Source organism: Artibeus jamaicensis, unplaced genomic scaffold, assembly GCF_021234435.1.
Source record: "Artibeus jamaicensis isolate MK-2021 breed Jamaican fruit bat unplaced genomic scaffold, CSHL_Jam_final contig_1016, whole genome shotgun sequence".
Lineage (NCBI taxonomy): Eukaryota > Metazoa > Chordata > Mammalia > Chiroptera > Phyllostomidae > Artibeus > Artibeus jamaicensis.
In genome coordinates, this window is record NW_026521195.1 from 5,497,847 (window position 1) to 5,520,381 (window position 22,535).

Sequence of the window (22,535 nt, forward strand, 5' to 3'; positions counted from 1 at the left end):
GGACACGTGGGACCAGGTGTCCATGCAAAATCGACATGATGACTTAGCAGTGGAGGTGAAGAGCAGTGAGCGTTACTTTGTAGAAATACATCTGAAGTAATGATGTCATCACGTCTGAGGTGGGGGAGGAACACAGGGGGGGGGGGCTGGGGGAGGGTGGAGAGAGAAAGAGCTGGGGGAATCCCTGGAGCTGCCTGCCCTGCAGGAGCCTGATTGTGGGGTCCCATGTGTCTGCCCCCCAACATTCTGTTTTCCTTGCTGAAATAACAGGAAGAGGGGTAGAATCAGAGTTGTTGACCAGGAAGTTGTTCTTCATCTGTCTGGCTGGATAGAAAGTTGGCGTACTGAGACAAACAAATTTCAGAGGACAAGTGGGACAACAGTGGCAGTTTTCTGCATGAGCTCATTAGCCAGTCCGTACAGAGGCCCGAGTCTCTGAGCTCCTTCTGTGGAGAATCACAGCGGCGCCCTAGCGAGACGCCGGTGACGGTCAGGGGCTGGCACAGTCCCGCACTGCTGGGTGTGAGTGACACAGCAGTGGGCTGTAGCTGCCTCCACTCAGTGTCAGCCGTCAGGACTCTTCCCTACAGAGATGTTCTTTCTGCTTCTCTCTCCTATTCATTCATTCATTCATTCATGTTTTCATTGAATTTATTGGGGCGGCATTGGTTGGTAAAATTATACAGGTTTCAGGGGTAGGAGAGTTCTGTAGTACATCGCCTGTACAGTGTACTGTGTACACTACCCCAAGGCAAGTCTCCGTCCATCACCATCCACCCCCCTTTACCCTCTTCTTCCTCTCCCACCCCTTTCCCTCGGTGATCACCATGCTGTTGTCTGTGTATGTGAGGTTTTTAAAATTATTATTTATTTATTTACTTTGCTTAATCCTTTCACCTTTTTCACCCAGCCCTGCATCACCCTTCCCTCTGACGGTCGTCAGTCTGTTCTTGGCATCGATGAGTCTGTTTCTATTTTGTTTGTTAGTTTAGTTTTTTTTCATTCATTAGATTCCACACGTGAGTGGAATCATATGGTACTGGCCTTTCTCTAACTGGCCTACTTCACTTAGCATAACACTGTCCAAGTCCATCCACGCTGCTGCAGAGGGTAAGATTTCCTTCCTTGTCATGTCTCAGAACTATTCCACTGTGTCAATGTACCACAGCTTTTTTATCCACTCATCTACTGATGGGCACGAGGGCTGCGTCCAAATCTCGGCTATTGTAAATAGCGCTGCAGTGAACATAGGGGTGCATATAGACGTTCAAACAGGTGTTTTGGGTTCCTTCAGATGTATTCCCCAAAGTGGAATCACTAGGTTATAAGGCAGATCCATTTTTAATTTTCTCAGGTACCCCCATGCTGTTTTCCACAGCGGCTGCACCAGTCTGCATTCCCACCAACAGTGCACAAGGGTTCCCTTCTCACCACCTACTCACCAGCACTTGTTGCTTGTTGATTTGTTGATGAGAACCATTCCGACAGGTGTGAGGTGATACCTCACTGCGATTTTGTCTCCTTCGCCTTCATTATGTGGAAGTTCAGAGCCCTTCTCACAGGGCTGGGCAGTCTCATGAGTTAGACTGGGGTGGTCGAAACTTTATTGGGCTCATAGTAAAAATACAGCTTCCGGTCCTCTGAGTCAGTGGCTCTGGGGTGGAGCCCCCAACATCTGCATTTTGATACACAGCATGGCAATTGTGAAAATAAAATGAAGCTCACATCACGATGGGAGGATTACAGACAGATTCCCAGAGAGGAGCTCAGGCCGGTGTCCCGGGGCTGTGAGTTGATGGATACATTCTTCGTTTTTGCAGAATTGCCGTCTCCATTGAGGGGATGCTCTCATTTGTTCCTTTCCTTCCCCACATGCTTTTCTGTGTCACTTAGTGGTGTTCTTGTCTAGCCAGAGAAAGGCGACTCTGGCTGAGGTCATCACTGCTGGGTGGCCCTGTGCAAACTGCTCCCCAGCTGTCACCAGCACAGTGGGTTGACAGGGCGGAGCTGGCCAGTGTGTTGCTTGTGGTGGTGGTGGGGACTACGCAGTGTTCAGCTGTAGCCGCATCTCAGTAGGTCAGCTAGAGATGCAGAATCAGTCGTAGTTGTATGCAGAGAGACTAATTGCAAGGGATTGGCTGGCACGGTCGTGGGACTGGCTGGGCAAATCCCACACCCACAGGGTGGGCTGTGAGGGAGAGCAGGCTGGGGCTCCAGGCTGAGAGCTGGGTCTGCTGCCCGCCGGTAGCGCTTCTTCCTGCTCGGGGAACCCTCAGCTCTGCTTTTAATTCCTTTCCATGTATGGAACCAGGCCACCCAGGTCATCTAAGAGAATCTCTTCTACATAAAGCTAACTGATTCTGGACTTAAATCACATCTGTAAAATACCTTCCCAGGACCGCCGGAATCTGTGTTCGATTGAGTGGTAGGAACGGCAGCCTAGTCCAGCTGACACATGGAGATAGCACCGTGGGGGTCAGACTGTGATTTCCTGAAAACTGGAAGGCGGGTTTGGGCTGGTCTTTCACAGCACCATGGGCCCTGCTACGACAGTCCAGGATGGGTGGGGGCAGCGGAGAATTTCAAATCAAGGGACTCAAAGAATCTCTGAGGGAAAGCGGTTGATGCTTTGGAATGGAGAGCGTATGAGTCTTTCAGGAGGTTTCCGTGATGGGCAGTCATGCCCTTTGCCTACACAGGAGACCCTGGAAGGGTGAAGGGACACAGCAGAAGAGGGTAAAGAGGTGACCAAGGTCCTGTGACTGTGGACAGTAAGGCTTGGGTTCTCGGGGTCAGCTGACCGCGGGGGAAGAGCAGTTTCCTCTCAGCTCAGACATGTGACACTCCCTTCTGAGGAAGAGGGACACATGGGTCTTGTTCCTAAACCATGAGAACTGCAATTCTTTTGAGTACGTATGGACCCAAAGGATCAAGTGCAGATGTGGCTGCCTTCCTGCCAAACCAGCCCCTTCCTCGAGAGGACACATCCCTGACGGCAAATCCGAGCTGGGGGCTCGCCCCCTGTACCCCCTGCTCCTCTTTAAACGGCAAAGGTCGGTCTGTCTACCTTTTTGCATCACGTCATTCCTTTTGTTGTGTGTCCCAGGCTGTAGGGTCCCTCTGGACTTTGCTCTGTTCCATGAGGATGTTGGGCCCAGATGTGCTGTTTCCTCTCCCCTCCGGGGAAACCCTTGCTTAGAGAGAGGGCCCCCTCCGGCATCGCCTCCTCCAGAGGCCCCCCCCTCCAGTCCCTCGCACGTGCCTACGCAGTGCCAGTCCCGCACCGGGGGGCCGCCCACCACTCTTCCGTGGGGCAGGTGTAATTATTACATGCCAGTCTCTCTCACATGAGTGAACTCCCAGAAGACAGGAGTTAAGACTTACTTAACTTTGTGTCTGCCCCAGTGTCTCATCTATGGCCAGGCATAGAGTTGGGCTCGCCGTTTATTGAACATATATTTATTCAGCACCCACCATGTGTGCCAGGCCACAGATATTCACTGTTCTAGAAAGGAGCAGTATAGTTGAGATAAACTGTCTCCTTTTATGGAGGTGACATTCTGAGGGCGGAGGAGACAGCCAGGGACCAAGATAAGTCAAATCACAGGCACGGGGTCCTGCGTGTGAGAGAGGAGTGGGGGCCAGGTTGCCAGAACTCCTCCTTGGCCCTGCCGGTCTGCCGAGTGAAGAGGCGCACCTTTGCTACTGTTCCGTTCTGGGTACGAGCCACTGACGTTAGTCTTATACTTAGGATGGCATGGATCACGCTGTTGCTTTTTATGGACCAGATCACACATAGAGGCTAACTAAAAACAAGAGTCCGCGGCAATGTACGTTTGGGATGTTATTTCTGTGCTGAATAATGAACAGCTGACTTCCTTATTTTTAATTTTTTGGAGCATTTGCAACGGACTAGACTCTGTTCCAAGCACTGTAAATGGATGATGTCATTCAGTCCTTGGAACACCCTGAGGGGACGGGCATTCTCCCCATTTGGCACAGGAGGAAGGGGGCGCACAGCGATGTCACTGGTCCCAGACTTCCCGGGTGAGAATGGGTCAAACCCAGCCTGTCCTTGCTCACCGGAGGCCCTGCTCTGAAGTGATGCTCTGCCCGGCCCATGTGGAGTCGGCAAAATCAAAGCGAGTGCAAGGCTTTCCTGCATTAACCGAGTTTCTGCTCCGAGGCAGCCATTCCTCAGTGACAGAAGCTGTCGTCAGCCCTGATCACAGATCCCATTGACCTTCCTGATGGGCACTGTGGCTTCCCTCTTCAATTCTGGTCTGCCTTTCTGTGAGGACTTTAAAGTTATTAATGCCCATATTAATAGTTCTTTTTTTAAAAGATTTTATTTATTTTTAGACAGAAGGGAAGGGAGGGAGATGTGTGCTTGCCTCTCAAGTGCCCCCTACTGGGGACCCAGACTGCAATCCAGGTTGTGCCCTGACTGGGAATCAAACCTGTGACCCTTTGGTTCGTAGGTTGGTGCTCAATCTACTGAGCCACACCAGCCAGGGCTAATAGTTCTTTTACTTACATTTTTTATTCCAAGATACAAAACACTGATTTAAAGACACTGCTTCAGGGGAAAGGAAGAGAGAGAAGGCTGGTGAACTGTAGCTGGGGGAGGCTGGGGTGGCAGGGACGGGGCTGCCTTCTGAGCAGCAGCCGCTTCCACGCAGGCACAGAGCCTCCGCCAGGTCTAGTCTTTACTGCATCCTCCAGGCACTGGGAAGAGAACGCTTGGATCAGGGTGATGAAGTAGCTTGTGCTGAGTACACACAGCAGGTATTTGAACCCAGCCAGCTCTGCCTGTCGGCGGTTTGAATGCTGCAGTGGTTTTCGCACAGAGTCCTCAAGGCCCTTGGATCTCAGGAAGGTGGGAGCCAGCGCTGCAGGAGTCTCCGTGGGGGCCTGGGAGCCCGCACCTTTATTTCATCTCGGTCAGACTCCCACCCAGTGCCCCGCACCCTGACGGCATCTCAGGGACCCCTGGGAACCTGCAGAGCATTTGCTAAAGTCACCCTTCTGTCGGTGCTCTCATGGATGTTGACCAGTCGATGAACTCTTCCTTGCAAGGATAAATGCAAGGTCTAGGTCCTTTTCCCTTTTGCAAGGAAGTGGAGTACAACTCGTGTGTGTGTGGGGGGGTGGTTCAGGTCCTCTCCGCCCCTGTGATGTTGGGCAAGTAACCCACCCTCACGGCAGCTTTGGTTTTTGACCTTGAAAATGGGAAAAGAGTTATTATGATGGTTAAATCAGCATTACAAAAACAAAACAAAACCTAAGCCCAATGCCTTTTAACAAATGTTAGTTTATTGCAATCATCAGAAATGCTTCATCCCCATTCCACATTTCCAGGAGGAGAGATTATTGCTAAACCCTCCTGGCCTCTTCACCGCCCCCCCAGGGTCTGTTCCCTATTAGACTGATTGTTCGGGAAGAATAGGCTGAGTCCCCTTTTTCCTCTTGGGAAGGAACCCGCCTTAGCTCTTACCTCAACAGGCAACTAATCCGAGGGTTCAGTTAGCCATGTGCCGGTTCTTGCCCCAAGCCTGGTTCCTCATGATTGCTAAAAAATGGGGTTCTGTCGAGTGACTCTTATTACTCAGTTCATTTAGAAAGCAAGCAAGAAAGAGGTAAGCTATGATTTTAGCCTCTTTAATACGCCACAGTTAGTATTTGCTCTCTCCCTCTCCAATTCTCATAGTCAGACTTTTAGAGTTGAAAGGAAACTTTGTTTTAAATGACTGAAATTCATTTCACCATGTTGTCCCTGAGCCTTCCCTGCAGGTGGCCATTCAGGTCTTGTCTGCACATTTCCAGTGATGGATAATGACCTCGGCGGCTTCCTCAAGGGGCGGCCCAAGGTGTCTGGCCGAGGGTGCTCTGGCTTGGGCGTCACCCATGGAGGGTTTGGTTCCGCAGTGTTGGGCTCTCGGGCCTGCACGGGCATGGTATACAATGTTCAGGGAGGGTTTCTTTGGGAGACAGTACTGGCTTGAAGCCTCAGGGAGACAGCGAACATTCTCTGTGTTTCTGGCATCTGATCCTGAGAAATTCCCCACCTCCCTGGTGCACCTGCCGCATGCATCCTCAGCAAATCCTAGCTCATGCCTTGTCTTAAACGAGGCCGGAGAATGAGCCTCAGGGCATGTTGTCACCTGGGTGCACCCAGGTGGGCCCTGCAGAGATGTGGCTCCCATGAGGTCACCTCCTGAAAGCTGAGTGTGGTACGTACTCTGGTGACAGAAAATAAAACTGGCTACAGAATTCTATTTTCAGTGCCGATGATGCTAACTGAGCACTTCGGAACCCTCACCTCCAGTGTGGAGGTGAGGGTTGCCCAGTGGAGACGGACCAATTTGGGATCTGCTCGTGTCTGCTCTTTGTGCTTACCTTTAAGGCAGCAGCCAGTGGGAGCTAGCAAATGATAAGACACCAAACCTTAATAACCTTTAAAAAATAATAGCTTCGTTGACATATAATCTCCCCTCCCCCATACTGACCTTTGTAAAGTGCGCAACTCAGTGGTTGTCAGAGTACTCATAGATTTGTGAAACCATCACCACAGGCCACTTTAGAGTGTTTTCAGCGCTCAGGAGAGAAACTGCACGCATTAGCATCCGGTCTCCACTCCTCCGCCCCCCCCCCCCCACCTTTGGAATCCCCTCACCTACCTCCCGTCTCTGTGGGTGTGGCTATCCTGGACAGCTCATCCGTGGAGTCACACACATGCAGACTTTGTGCCTGGATTCTGTCGCTTAGTTGACTGTTTTCAGAGTTCTTCCCATCGCACCAGCACCCATGGTACTTCATTTCCTCTTATGGCTGAGTAACATTCCGTGGACGGGGTTTGCCGAGTTGTGTTCATCCGTCCTTTCCACATTTTGGCTATTGTGAATAATGTCTCTATAACATTCAGGTACAATTGTTGTGTGCACATAAATTTTCAGTTGTCTTGGGTATATGTGAGCAGAATTACTGGGTCATAGCCCTTTAAAAACCTTTAATATGGCTGTTTTGCTTTGCTATTTTGGGCCCCGTATTCCCATTCTTTGGATATATATTCACTTCCTCTGTGCCGACTGTTGTCTGTGATTTGATAGAAAGTTAGCACATCTGGTACCCAGTTTAAAGTTGTTTGTAGAAATAATTAAAAATGATTCAAGTGAGGATAAACAGACATAAGGATGCTTATTATAGTCTCCACCAGGTCATATTCTCCTTGTACTCTTCTCTGCCCAGCTTCAATGGGAAGATTTACAAAGATTTTTTTTTCTTTTCCAGAATCGCAATGAAATAAAAAATGGCACTATCCTTCGATTAACTACATCTCCGGTAAGTTGATCTTCATTTATAGCTTCCCAGTGAACGCTTTGCTCTCCTGTCCCTCCTCATGTGACTATGGATGTTAATATTTGACAATGACTTTGGTGCAAAACAGGAGGTTTCTGGAATGTCCTCACGTGCAGCTTCTAGGTCATCAGGAATGGGCTTTCCTGTGCTTCCCATGGCAGACGAGGGAGCCTATGCTCCAGGTGAAGTGCAGGTGAACTGACTGTACGGGTCGGGTAGGTAGTCTTCTCCACACTTCTCATGTCACAGCTGGGCTGGCTCAGCTGCCCCAGTGGGTTCTTCTCCATCTGCCCACACGCCTGCCTCCCACTGTGAGAGCAAAGTCATACAAGAAACAAGCAAAACCAGAGACAGCCTGTTACTTCCTCACAAAGTCATTGGGTGTGTGTGTACAGCTGTGAGGGTGCCTACGTGTGCACCCATGTGCATGTGTGAAAGAGAGCACTTAAGCATTTTTCCAGTTTGGTCAGGTATTATAACAGTTCATACAAATGTAAACTCAAGAGATACCGGCACTTATGCTGTCTCATTGACGGCTGATTCTGGATTGAACGTTTTGAAGATCTTTGGAATGAAAGCTGCCACACAGAGGGCGGGACTGTTCCGACCAGTGACGACAGGGCTTATCTTTGTGTTTCTTACTTGCTTGTAGACGCTTTAGGTAGTACCTACCGTTCGCATGTTTAAACTGTATTATTTCACTGTGAATTTTCTTGCTTTTCTAAAAAATAATCTGCACAAAATACACCAAGTGTTACTATTTTCACTCTGCATATGTGATGAAAACTGCGTCTAACTCTCTTTCAGTTTCTACTGAAGCCATGTGGTGGGCTAAAAATAAATTTGAAAATTGGGTAAAGCATCTGGCTAAAATTAAATTGTGGGTACTGTAACTACCACAAATTCTTCTTGCTGAAAATTATATTAGAGAGGCTTAAGAACGCCTGAACGTTCTGCCCAGTGACATCTTGAACCTGAACACAGTGATGAGCGCAGCAGCACCCAGTGCTGGACGTGGCGGCCTCTCTTGCTATGCCTTCTTTTCCACTTCATGGCAATTACCATTTCTACTCATTTTCCAGTGGCTCCATGATGAGCTGAGACATTTTTGTCGGACTTGGCACTGATCTTCTCCCTTGAGTCAGCAAGAATTAATGTTAATTTGACCTTCAGAGGCCGCGGTTTCTCTGGGTTTTTGTAGTTCCCGTTTATCTCGCTGGGCCTCCTCCTTTGCTTGCTGGTCAGAAAGAGCACGTCTCGCATTTTGTTTCATTGGAGAATTAGGCTTCGTTTTTAATTTTAATTTTTTAAAGTTTGGTCAGTTTAGAAGGCCCCAAAGAAGTTAGTTCTCTCTCTCTCTCTCTCTCTCTCTGTCTCTCTCTTTATGGCCACGTGTTCATGACCAGAATTTCCCCAGTGCTAAGCCACTCCTCGAGAGAAGGCGGTGTGTGTGGTGGAGGGAAGTCAGTCGGCACCCTGGAAGCACGCACACTGAGGATGGTGTGGCTCTGTCCAGCACAATGGGGTTTGTCCTGTGCAGGCAGTGACCTCTACAGTCCCACAGATGCTGGGGCACAGATGTGACAGCTTGCGCTCAGGAGGATTTATAAGATGAAGCCCACCTTCAAATGACTGGCTCCCATTTTCTAAAGATCAGTGGACCCCACAGTGGGACCCAGAGAGGAACTTCAGAATGTGGATGTCTGGGCCCTTCATGAGAAGCTGAGTCGTGATGTCTAGGAATGGAGTTCAGGGACCTGCGTCTGAAGGAAGTGCTTGATGGTTGGCTGTAGCCAGCTGCTGTGTCTGGATTTGGGAATCACAGTGTAAGCCAGATAGTTTGGATTTGCAAACTTCACTTGTTTCTGGTAGATTATATGTTTTATTATTTTGTGTTTAACTGAAAAATATGGTTCAGCATATGCTAACTCTTTCACTTTCTACATGTGCACTAAAAATATGTTTACGAAAACGGTCTCCATCAAATTTGCTAGGAAGTGTTAGAGAGGCACGGGGAAGCCAGCATTGGTGTTATACGGGCTTTTACAGTCCCTCATCCACCGCAGCCGGACTCTCTCTGCAGCTAGATGAGAATGCCCGTGCACCCACCTGTGTGCACACCCTACCTGCATAGATACACCCACATACATAGATACACCCACATACATACACTCATGCACACACACGCACCTGCTCTTGTTTTAGATTCTATGCAGCTGTGCTGAGTTTTACCTCCACTCAATTAAAGGTGGTGTTTTTATTGATTTTTGTTGATGAATATGTTTTCTGTCTTCCTCTGTCTCAGAGCAACCCTTTCTGGATTGTTTCTGGCAAAAATAGGAGACTGATAAGAAAAAATCTTAAAAAAGAGCAGCATCGTTACTCTTATAAAAGCCCTTCCACTCGGCCGATGGTCCTCCTCTGCATTGCACAGCTCAGCCAGTAACCGGAGCGGCCATGTGCACACGCGTGTTGTTCAGGCATCATATCTCTGTCCTGTGTCCCCCCCATCACGGACATACAGCCACGGGCGTGCCTGCAAGTGGGTGTGATGATGTGTGTGTGTGCACTGTCAGAGTTTGGGGAGCTTCCGGTGCTGCAGCTAAGTGGTGTTTTTCTTCCACCGGCCATGGCGGTAACAGCTGTGCAGATGGCCCCGGAGGTCGCAGGCTGCCTGGAGCTGAGCGCAGGTAAAGTTTGGCTGCTGCGCTGTAGAAGAAACGTGGGGTTGCCAGACCATTGGGCTTACTTCCCTGAAATTTTGTCGTAAAAAGTCCTCACGATGAATCTGTTTGTGGTCTTGCCATGTGAGAAGCCTGTCCACCCGCAGCACAAGACCCACAAGGACAAGAAGGTTGATAAAGTTTTATGTTTGGAAAGAATTCCAGAAGCAAAGTCAAAACCAGCACACCGTTGGCAAAAATAGCAAAAATCAATTGGCATTATACATGATAAATCGAGGGCTAATTCCTTAGCTTGCAGGGATTATAAATAAATAAGCAAACTTAACCCAAAACAGATGGTAGAAATGGATAAGCAAAAATGATCTATATGTTTCTCTACATCAGTCTCTCTCTATCTCTGCCGATCTATATGTCTATATATCTATTTATCTTGGCAAGCAAAGCCAGGATAAATATAAGTGTATATATATAGACCTATAGCTCTAGATAATAGGTGTGTGTGTGTGTGTGTGTGTGTATAATATATGTGTGTGTGTGTGTATATATATATATATATATATATAATATAGATCCTAGGTATATTTATAGAGCTATAGCTATCCTATATACATGAAAGAAGAAGCTCAATCTCTCTCCTAAGAGAGACGGAAATCTACCCTCCTCAGTAATAAAGGTGTGAGGCAAGATGCTACGATGTTGAGAGTATGGACTGGAACAGCCTCTTGGAGGGGCAGTGTAGCTGTGTCCACCCAAGTTGAACGTGCATGTGTCTTTTTCTGACAGTTGAACTGCTGGGGATTTATCCAATAGACAGACTCTTCAGGACACACACCGCCCCCCTCCATCCACACAGGGCTGTGTGCACCATCATTATTAGCAACCAAAAACTGGGATCCTGGTAACTGTCAGCTGAGTTAAGTCCATTAGGTCATATCCTAGTGACAGAACCGTGCCTAGCAGTAGCAACAGTGTGGCATGTGCTGCCTTCAGACGTCACCGAGTGTCAAGTGCAAAGGCAGGTTGCAGACCCTTCTTTCTGCACAGAGCGAAGCCAGTTAGGTACGTGGAAAGGAGGTACCTGAAATGCCAAATACAGGATAAGTTCATTCTCAAGGGATAACTTTACAATGGGGAATATTGTGTTCATTTTATTTTATAACTACTGGTGGTACTTACATATTTTTTTTTACCATGTGCTGGTATTAAATAGACACAAATATCCTAAGGCCACTACAGTGTATAGGAGATGAGTCATAATGTTCTATGTTAAAGACATTTCAGTATTCCAAACTGTTCAATTTTAAGAGCCCTTTATGTGTGACCCGGAATTCTTCTTGCTCATCATTTCGGCCATGTGGACATTGTAAATAAAACGGCCCAACAAATACCTACTATTGCTTTGTCATCCCTGAGCATAATTCTCCCTTTCTGCTCTCTCTTGTTCGGGGACCAGTATTAGAGGCACCCCAGCCAGAGGGCCGGTCACACTGGTTTTGAGGACTAGTTACTCTGGCAGAAAGCAAAATGGGGTTACTCAGTCACTCTGTGGTTTCGGGTTATCAGAGGCTGGCAACAAAAAGACCATTAACAGTTTTTAAACCAATTTTTCTTTACTGACTTGAGAAACCATACAAGGGTTGTAAGCGTCTGAAGGTCTATTTCTGGCCATCGTTCTATGAGCCCGAGTTAGAGAGAAGCAGCCAGGAGAGGTATGTGGGCAGAGGAGGGACAAGATCCCTCTGGCTGCTGCCCAAGAGCAGAACACCAGGGCGGACAGAGGACAGGTTAGGGCTTTGTCACAGCAGGAGGTGGGGAGTGTGGGCTGCCGTGGGGCAGGGAGGGCTGCAGGAGGGTGTGGAGGGAGAGCCCCCGGGACTTTCTGTGGATGGATGTGGCACAGGTGTCCCTGGTGTTTGCGAGAGGTGACCAGTGGTGCTGCTGATAGGATAGGAGGTTGGGAAGGGGACAGCGAAGGGCGTGGGATGCTGTTACGTGTCCAGGAGGACATGTCAACCAGGCAGTCAGGTGTGTCTCCTGGGCAGCCACCACCATGTGTGTGATGGGCTGGATGAGGTCCTGGGAGGAAGGTGGAGCCCTGGGCACACTGCTAGATTTAGAGGGGGAGGCAGCCAAGAAGCCCAGAGAAGAAAGTGTTTCAAAGGGGAGGGAGACAGGAGGTATGTTGAAAGCTGCCGAGAGGGTGGGGAAGGTTAAATGAGGGAAGTGACCCCTGGACCTGTGGCCTGGAGATACTGATAACATCCTGGGGACCCCCCATCCCTCAGTGTACTGGTGAGGATGGGAGGTCATCACTGGGGTGGGAGGAGAGAGGTGGCAACTGGACCCACTCTGCACTGCAGAGCTGTTGCTGAGCCGTAGGGCGTGGCTGGAGGGGAATCGGGTCAATGGAAGTTCGGACACTTCTGTTTGTCTTTTTGTGACGGGGACTATGGGAGGTTTCTGCAGCTGGAAATGACCTGCTGCAGAGAGAAAACCCAATGGTACAGAATGAAGGGGGAGATTTTAAGAGGGGGGTACTTGAGAAGGCAAGAGAGGGAGGGATAGAGAGCAGCAGGAAGGGCTGACCTTTGTCGGAAGGCGGGAACCAGGTATTGGTACCAGGAAGAGGCAGACAGGTGTCAGGGGCTGTACTCTTGGCAATGGGGTAATGAAGGGACCTCCTGGCTGATTGCTTAGATTTCCTCAGGAAAATGTGAGGCAAGATCCCCGGTTGGGGGGATGCAGGGGCAGGGTAGGGAAGTTTAAGGAGAGAAGAAAAGGTGTGGAGGAGTCATTTGGAGGGACATTGCAGACATCAAAGAAAGGGAAGTTAGGCAGCCGGGCGATGTTGAGCGCACATTTGAAAGTATCTGTGAAACTTGGGCCACTGAGGACCTTTTAGATGACTTCTTAATGGCAATCACGTGCCTAGACCCACACTGCAAACTCTTTGGGGATAATTTTACCCAGATATTCAAGAACACTGGGGAGGAGGAAGGTGGATTTCTGAGCAGCTGTTCGAATGGCTCAGAATGAACCGTGTTCTGTATTCTAAAAACAACACCAGAAAATAACTTACATTCTGACATTGTCACCCACACAACTACTAGACTCTTTTCATTTGTGCTGACTACTTGAAAAATCAGAGCTAAGGCTGTTTTATTTTTTAATAGTGTTGATCCCTCCCCCAATGTGACAATATTGCAGCATCATGGAAAACTTGAAAAGTGAAGCTTGCCACAGAGAAAATTATGCAGACTATTATAATTCATAAATAATCACAGGTCCTGTCTCGATTTGTTTCTTCTGGTCATTTTTTTTGCAAATATATGTATATATATGTGCATATGTATTTCTGTATTTATTCATTCATTTCGTGGAATTTTTTTGGAACTCTTGGTAAATGCCAGGCACTGTTCTAGGGACTGGGAATAAAGTGGGGAGCAAGGCTGACAAATTCCTCCTGTCCACACGCACCCCTGCCCACAAACAATAAAATCTGTTTGCATCATGGGGATGTGCCTGGTGCAGTTTTACACTCTCCAAGTTTCCTTTTTAATTCCATGTGGTATTTCATCGGTGACACAAACAAGTTATTTAACCATTATCCTACTGTTGAACATAGCATTTGCTTCTAGTGTTTGAATCCAAATGCTATTTTAAGTGCCCAAAGGTGGCACACATCCGTCTCTGAGAGTTAAATGCATCCTTTCAGTCACGGGAGTACGTCACCCGCCAGGCTCCTCCCGGGTGCTGCTCAGGAAGCCGTAGGCTGTGTTCCACGCCACTCTGCCCCGCTTCCCCTTCCCCCTTTGCCCACCAACCACAGGCCCACTGGCCCACTTTGGTTCCCCCCAAACACGCCAGGCTTGCTCCTCCCATTATTCCTTTGTGCTAACCCTGCCCACTGCCCAGAAATCCATTCACTTCATGTGGAATCTCAAGAACAAAACAAAATTGAAACAGACTGGGAGACACGGAACAGAATGATGGTTGCTGGTGGGAGGGGTGGGGGGCTGGGTGAGAAAGGTGAAGGGATTAAGAAGTACAGATCAGCAGGAACAAAGTAGTCGCGGGGATGGAAAGTTACATCACAGGGCATTCAGTCAATAGTATTTATATAACTGTGTGTGGTGCCAGGTGGGTCCTAGACTTATTGGGAAGAATCACTTTGTAAGGTACATACATGTCTAACTACTAGACCGTACACCTGAAATGAATACAGAATAATGTTGAATGTCAGTTATAACTGAAAAATAAAAAATATATGCTGGTGAACATATAAATAAAACATAAATCCTGCCACTAAAGAAAATGAAATCCAGCTCCCTCCTCCTCAGTGCGGTTGGCTTCTTATCGACCAGCTCTGTGCTGAAATGTCATTTCCTCAGGCTGCTGGCCCTGGAAAACCGCCTTTTCTTAAAAAGCCACCCACTCCTCTCGGTCACATTCCCAATATCAGATTTTGCTATAAATCTCCTCAGTGTTTAGTTCTTACTGGTACCTTGTTCTGTTGCTCACCCCCCTGCCCCCCCTGTAGGGTGTAAGCCCCAAGGTGGAGGCGCAGGGCTGCTGTGTCGGTGGTTCTGTCCCACACGCACAGAACAGCGCCTCACGCAGGGCGCACCTTCCAGAAAAGCTCTTCTGTCAAGAGTGAGGATTCTGCCTTTGGTTTTGTAGGGGCCCAGCTTGGAAATGGGCAACCGTAAGGCATGTCTGAATAGAGCCCAAGTAAAATTCTCTGCCGCGTAATTTTTGGCCATACCTGATGCCAAAGAAGTACATTTTCCTTACCAACACTCGATATTTTCATAATAAAACGTATTTCTTTCCGTGTTAATTTTTATAATAAGAGTTCCATATCCAGACTATTTAGAAATGAGAGAAGGTAAGAAGAAAATATTTCTGGTTCCAACTACAGAAATACTGTCTTAAAAATGTCCCAGAAGTTGGATATAATGTTTTGATGGGGGCTCATGTCTGGGGGACTGACACCGATTTGGCACCTTTCCTGGAGACTGTGATGAGGGTTCCTGCCCACCCGAGAAACAGTCCGTGATTCTGGGGGTTGGAGGGCACCTTAGACGTGACCTCATCACGGTTCCTCCGTGGGCCAGTGGGGAAAACGAGGCCAAGAGAGGTTAGGGGGAGTTCAGTGAGGCGGCCGTGCTAATCAGTAGCAGAGCTGGTTAAAGCCCCACATTCTCAATCTGCGTTTGGGGAGTTACTCACCACCACCCACCAGCTCCCCATAACCCTCCCATCTGGTGAGTGATGCATCCCCTCCAGGTTTGCTTGTGTCTCAAAAGCAAGAGGAAAATTCACCCAACAGCAAACACTGCAGGAACTCTGCGTTTTTATGAAAAGTTTACCCCTTAGTTTAGGGCACCCAGGGAGAGAAGTAACACCTGGCTTAAAGAAGAACACCACAGCGTAGTTCACCCAGCGGGACACCCTCTGGGTCTGTCTGTCCATGTTGTCGCAGGGGGCAAGCTTTTAGTCTCATATATGGCTGAGTCACACTCCATTGAATATCTGGACCACATCTTCTTTATCCACTGTGGTACTGATGGGCACTTGGGCAGTTCCACATCTTGGCGATTGTAAATATTGTAAATACCACTGCGGTGAACATGGGGGTGCATGTCTATTCCATTTGGTGTGTGGGATTTCTTCAGCTAGACATACCCAGAAGTGGAATTGTTGGATTCGCTTTGTAACGTATGTGAATGTCTAACTGCCATGTTGTACACCTGACACTAATATAATATTGTATGTCAACTATAAATAAAAAATAAATTTAAAAAGTTTTTAAAGAAAGGACACCGCTGTGCAAACAGGGCGGGTGGTTCTCAGGCAGTGGGTTGAGCACAGGAGAGAGCAGGTGGCTCTCCAGGAACTTCTCCGCCCTGGCATCTGGGAACTGACTGTCACAGACGGACACCATGCGGGGGACGCTTTTACCGCTGCGGGATGTGGCTCCCTGGCTGAGACCCTGGTGGTCACTGGGGTGTCGCTGTGGTGTGTGACTGTCTGGGAGGAATGTTTCTGGATTCCAGGGCAGCAGCCTGTTAGTGGTCCTGTGGTTTGGGACTTCCGTCTTCATTCCTCTGCTTGTGACACTTGTCCTCTTCAGGATTCTGTTGTCATCTCTGGGCACGCCTCTGACTTTAGATGAACAAATTCTGAATGTTTAAGCAGGTAACGTTTCAAATGCACAAAAGTGGGAAGAATGCTATAGCAAATCTCATCTGCCTAGAACCCACCATCAGTGACTTACTTTTTTGATTTTCTTAGCAAATGCTTCTCCTGAGACCCAGACACTTTCTAAAAGGGCAGGTAGATCACCTTTTTGGTGCAGTCAGCCAGGAGGGGCGGTTGTGCTGCTGCTGGGGACACGTGATAATGAGGAGACAGAATCAGAGCCCAGTGCCCAGTGGGGCTGGGCTGCATGTCCCAATGTGACCAGGAGATGGGAGGCGGGGCTTAGTGGTTTAGAACAGTGGTTCCCTGCATGTGATTCCCGACCAGCAGCAGCACCTGGGAGCTTGCTACACATACAATTTCAGGGACCCCACCTTGGGCCCACAGAACCCAAGGCTCTAGGTGAGGCCCAGGGCTCTGTGTTTTGAGAAGCCCACCAGGTGGCTCTGATCATGCAGCAGTTGGAGACCTACTGCTTTCCAGCCTGTTGTCCAGAGTCCAGCTGCCCGGGTTCTATCTTAGCTCCAGAGCTGCAAGCTTGTGACCTTGGGCAAACAACTTAACTTCTCTGAACGTCGGTGGCCTTTGTGAAATGCTGAAGGTACCAGCCTGCTGGGGCTGTTGTGCAGGTAATGCGGACTCCTCCATACAGATCTTTACAATCGTGGCTCGTGGGGAGCAGTAGGTGCCCGGGCGCTGTTTCCAGCTTTGATATTAACAGCGCCAAACAATGGTAGTTAACACTGATAATGACAGTGAATCACATTGGGTACTGATTGTTGTCATCATGACTCAAGTCAGTGCGACTTCCTGCTTGAAGAAAAATGTGGTTTTCTAGGAATTTAGTGATTCACTTGGGTTACATATTAATGTTAGTGCTAGTGCTGTACATCCATTCGATAGTTTTAGAGAATAGTGTATCCTTGAACAATTGAAAAAGGTAAAGTGATTCTCGCTCGGCTCTCTTTTGTGCCTTTTTAAAATACAGGATTTGGGGTTTGAGCAGTTTGTCAGATAACCGAGGATCAGCAAATGAATGAGTAGGGAGGGTTCTCTCTTCCTTTCTTCTCTTTCTTTTCTTACTTCTGATGCAGAGTGTCAGTTTTGGTTATAATACATGGCAGACCAGTCTGTCTTTGACCGAGTGACAGGGGAATGCGGTTCACTTGTCTTGGTCCCTAAAGCATGGCCTTGGTTTCCTGTTGCACCCCTTTCTGTCCTCAGGGCTACCGACAGTGAAGGGGCAGCCGGCCATGGAGGGAGGGAGGGGCTGTGGCTGCGGAGCCTGTCCGGGTGGAGCCCCTTTGCTCCCAGGACCTGTGCAGATTCCCTTTCTCCACCGAGAGACCTTTACTTGGTTACAGTTCTCATGGGACCCCTCAGATATTTCTACTCAATTTCTGTTCAGGAGAAGAACCTCATTGTTGGACTCAAACACCCATCTTCCTCCATCTCCAAAGTACAGTGTCATTTCAAAGGAAAAGAGTGAGTACCTGAGTGGGGGAATATGAGGAAGGCAGAGTGCTTCGGCCATCGAAAGTTTGAGTTCAAGAATAATGACAACAGATGTGGACTTACTTCTATTAAGCAAAAAAAAAACAAACAAACAAAAAACCAGGCAGGAACACTGAGTTTTTTGTTTTTTTGGTTTTTTTTTTGGTTGCTTGGCCTGACTGAAAGACAGAGAGGAAAACCTTTCCTGGGCGGAAAAAGAAAGAGAGATGACAAGTTATTATCCAGAAGTTCAGCTTGCCCAGTATATTTCCATCTCCTCCTGCCCTGCTTGCATGAGCCAACTGCCAATGCCTCAAAAAGAAGCCTAGTTCTAGGTGAAACTACTGATTTGGTTCCCTAATTATTTTGTTAGAAATTCGTTCAGTAGGTAGCAAATGTATGGGAAACACATGTTGTCGGAAAGTGAGGTTTAAAAGCATCGTTGTGTTGTGCCGGAAGATTGCCAGTGACCCAGAAAGATTTTGGGGTGTCTAATGACACTGTTGAGCACCATGTGTAGGCAGTCACTACTCAGAGTATTGGCAGAACTGGTGAACACACTGTATAAATTTGCGTAATTGCTTAACTGAGCAACAAGCTTTTTGTTGTGTACAGATAAAACTTTGACTCAAAAGGTAAACATGTTCCCCAGTTCCCCCCCTCACTGCCACGCCTGTCCTGTTCCTGGGGAAGCTCTTTGCGAGATGGGAATCTGGGCCCAGCAAAAGGAGGCGACTGATTCATTCCACAGTGAACGACCAGATGTGGCCTGAAGGTGGAGTCGCTGCGGCTGGACGCCTGCCGTGGCGCTGAGTGCACACTCACTCGTGCCTTGGGCCTCTGTGCCTTGTTTCTGGGTGGGTGAGACACTAATGTTCCTTGTTGTGGTTTCCTCTGTTTTTGCCTTGGGAAGGCCCAGAACGCCCAGCAGCTCCACGAACGCATCCAGTCGTCCAGTATGGACTCCAAGCTGGAAGCCCTGAAGGACTTGGCCAGCCTGTCCCGCGACGTCACCTTCGCCCAGGAGTTCATCAACCTGGACGGCATCTTCCTCCTCACGCAGATGGTGGAGAGCGGCACTGAGTAAGCTCCTCTCACCCGGCCCACCAGCCTGTCCTGTCCTTTCTGTCTGCTGAGTATTCATTCCTCCCCTCACATTGAAATTTCTGGTTTTACAGACCAGAAATCGGCTAGACTTGGGGAAAATAAAGAAGGGGTTTTCTGGTCATGTCTGAGGAGCAGGTTTGCCATTTAAATATTGCTATATTGTCTACCCACTGATGAGCCAGAATCCACGACCAGGTAGAATTCTGTAAGATAACCTGACACTTCAGATTGATTTGTGAGGAAAAAGATTAGGTCATTATCTCCCAGGGCTTTTCTAACACTAAAATAATAATCCTACAAAAGAGAAAGCCCTTATATCCCTCATCTATCCACAAGAAAAGTGTCTTCTCTCTGACTCAGTTAAACAAATTGAGAATAACTTCCTACAGCCTCAAAGTCTTAAACCAGGTCAAAAATAGCATCCCTGAAGTCAGTTTTTAAAAATCAACATTCAAATGATGAAGTACCTGACCCTAATTATCTAAAATTAAATACAGTAAACATTTATCTAATGCTCACTGTGCAGAAGAGTCAATGTTGGGAATAATGAAAAAGATGTGAGACTTGCTGTCCAAAAATTTACGGAGGCAGACACCAGTGCAGGTCAAGTTCCTTCTGAGGGCTTAGGGTCTCCAGGTCGGACCAGCTACTTCCTGGAGCCCTACAGACGGGGTATCAGTAGTAGACCTTGAAGGAGTTCGGTCCCAGGATAAGCAAGAAAGAGCTGGGCATTTCGACCAGTGGGGCTCACTTTCCCAGAGAAGGCTTTGGTGCTTGGGCAGGTGGGGGTGTCTGGAGCCAGTTGGGTGTGGCCCTTACTTGTGTGGACAGAAAACTCCCTGGACCACTGGCTGCCAGGCCAGGCCCCTGGACATGGCCCATTCCCACAGGGTCAGTGCCACCGGCATGGGCAGTTAGAGCATGTGGGTTCAAGCAGGTGAAGGTGCTGACTCAGTTAGTTACACATTAATATGCTAACTTAATGATGGGCAGAGTTGGGTAGACAGAAAGGGTATCCTTGAATGTTGGGGTTTAAACCTGGGTCCCTTAAATCTCTCTTCACTACCTGGCAACTCAAAGAATAAGTGGATGACTACATGTTGGAGTCTCCTCAGCCCCCTCCCTCCCTTCCTCCCTTCCTTCCTGCCTCCTCCTACACTGAGTATTATTTAGCCTCTGCACTTGGCACCAGTGAAAGATTCTTTTTTTTTCCTTATAGAAAGAGAGGATGTTTTATAGCAACAAGAATATCTCCCATATAAGAATGTTCTGTAGAGTTTGGAGGGGAGGGTCCTACCTCATAGACAAGCAGAGACAATAGTGGAGAGGGAGTGGGGACGATTAACAAATCTCAGGGGACTGGCAAGCAGGTGCAGGCATCTGTCAAGGGTCAGCTATGGGCAGGCGTCATTTATTTTTTGATGGAGACTAAAATATGGCTCATGACATTATTGGTGAACATCAGCTGGGAGTGGGCCCAGGAACTTGAATCCTGGGCGGTCCCGGGACCTGAAGGGGTTCCTGTGAACTGGAGCTGGAGCTTGAAAGAGCTGGAGGGAAACTGAAAAGGTTGTGAGGGATTCAAGTGGCCTGATGAAGGGAAAGGACACGGGGACTCTGTGTCTGTGTTGGGAGCTCCAGGCCGAGACCCCAGGTAGCGTGTTTCCGAGCCCTCCTTCCTTGCTGCTGGTGATGACGGACACCTTTGCTGGGAACCGCGGACAACTTCACGGGATGGCCACATGCAGCGGGCCCTGCTCCTGGCCAGACGTGGGGCCCTGCAGGGTTCCACCTTAGTCACATGGCAACATATTTCCTCCGAAGGTCAAAATGTTCCCACGTTCTTGAGTTTATCAAAGTCTCTACCGTGGAGGCACAACATCAAATGCAATGTCCCGGATGCAGTTGTCCCACAACCTGCTTATGTGAGGCCGTTCCGCCACAAACACCGAAGTGTCCGGGGGCTTCAGCTTTCCAATGTTCGGAGCACTGTTGTGACCGTAGGTGTGAATTTACTGCAGTTGCTGTGGCAATTCCAGGCGAACACACAGAAGGCCGAGGTCCCTGTGAAGTGCACCCCAAATAAGGGTCTGGGGCAGAGCCCCGGGACCTCTCGAGGCTGGCCATCACGCATTCTGACATTTTTTACCACGTTAGTTTGCTATGGCTGCCGGCACAAAACGCCGCACACTGGGTGGCTTCCCCAATGGCCGCTTATCGTCTCACAGTTCGGGGGTGTCACCTGGGTTGGCTTCCTCTGCAGTTCCTCTCCTGGGTTTCTAGGTGGCTGCCTCCCTCCTGGGTCCTCACTGGGTCTTTCCTCTGTCCACAGACAGACTTAACGTCCCAGCGTGTCCCCATTTTCTCCTTGTCAGGTTGCATTGGGTTGGGACACACCCTTATGGCTTATTTTCACTTTATCACCTCTTTGGAGGTGCTTTTGCTAAATACTGTCCCATTGTAAAATAGTGGGGGTCAGGGACTCATTATACGAATTTTGAGGGGTGCATAATTGAGCCCAGAATCCTCATCAAAGGGACAGCACCTGTTTTGCTTAAAAAGAACGTTGCTATGTACTTGTCTTTTGATTTTATCACTTTTCTTCTGTGCTACCACCTCGCTGTGTGACTTACCTCTGTCTCTAGGGGGTTCCAAAGAGTCACATCCCTCAGACGAAAGACTGGGGACTCTGTGAGAGAACGTCAGTACCGAATGACTATAAGTGAGCCGCAGTCATTGAATCCTTTTTGTGAAAAAGCACATTCTGCTCAACGTAACATCTAGCTATTTACAATTCATAAGCCATCCTGCTTTGTTACGTACAGCCGGGTTCTAGACAGGTAAACAGGACTGAAGGCCAGATCTCCGGTGAGTTCTGTTCCGCATTCATCTTCCCAGCACACGGTGTTACTCGAAAGGACCGACTGGTGTCTCTCTAGATCAACCTTTCCTGCCCTGCTCACCACTTTACATAAGTTCAAAGTCGTGCCCCGGCTGCCTGCCCTCCTTCTGCAGGAAGAGTTCTGCCACTCCTCCTGAGAAGCTGCTCATTTGATCCTCAGCTGTTTTTTTTTCCCCCAAGATCTTTTATTCAGATGGAAAAGAAAAGAGAAAGGCATTTTTTCTTATAAGGAAAACTTGGCTTCTCAATTAAACTTCGCACAAGACTTTAATTAATTAGCAGGAAACCTTTGGAATGGAAACCACACAAATTAAATCGATCCTGCAGCTTGGAAGGCATTTAGTCAGGACGCTGGGCAGACTTCCAGCTGGGGAAGGCAGAGGTTTCTAGGCAGGACCTGTGGAAATGTTAGGAAACGCTGAAGAAATGTAGCTGGAATTTATCTCCTGACTTTGAGCTGTAATGAGATTCAGAAATTACCCGCCTGCATGTCATTACCCAAGGCTGAGCTTTTAAAGGTCTCTCTCTCCAGCTGGTACCAGGAGGGGCCACGGGGCAGAATCAGGCACAGAGGAGCAATGGGGAAGTGTCACTTTGGCAGAGTACTGCATTTAAAACCCTAATTTAATTTTTCTTCCCTCGTGGAATTTGGAAATTCCCTTCCTAGTTTTAGCTTGAGATGGAAGTAAGTGTGGAAGCCAGCGAAGTTGTGGGGGAACGTGGTGCCCCAACCTGAATAAGGAGATGGCAGGGAACATTCTGGAATGGACAACGTTTTTAAAAAA

At 48.4% G+C, this 22,535-nt stretch overlaps 1 protein-coding gene across 5 annotated transcripts in view; it reads left to right on the forward strand.

Moving 5' to 3' along the window:
- The window catches only part of ELMO1 (engulfment and cell motility 1), a 469,444-nt gene that overhangs the window by 142,028 nt on the left and 304,881 nt on the right, over positions 1-22,535 (forward strand). For all 5 annotated transcript variants that reach the window (XM_053661620.1, XM_037126577.2, XM_037126578.2 and 2 more), the window contains 2 exons: positions 7,291-7,341; positions 18,655-18,824. In XM_053661620.1, the coding sequence (XP_053517595.1) occupies positions 7,291-7,341; positions 18,655-18,824 (221 nt within the window). The remainder of the gene's footprint in view (positions 1-7,290; positions 7,342-18,654; positions 18,825-22,535) is intronic.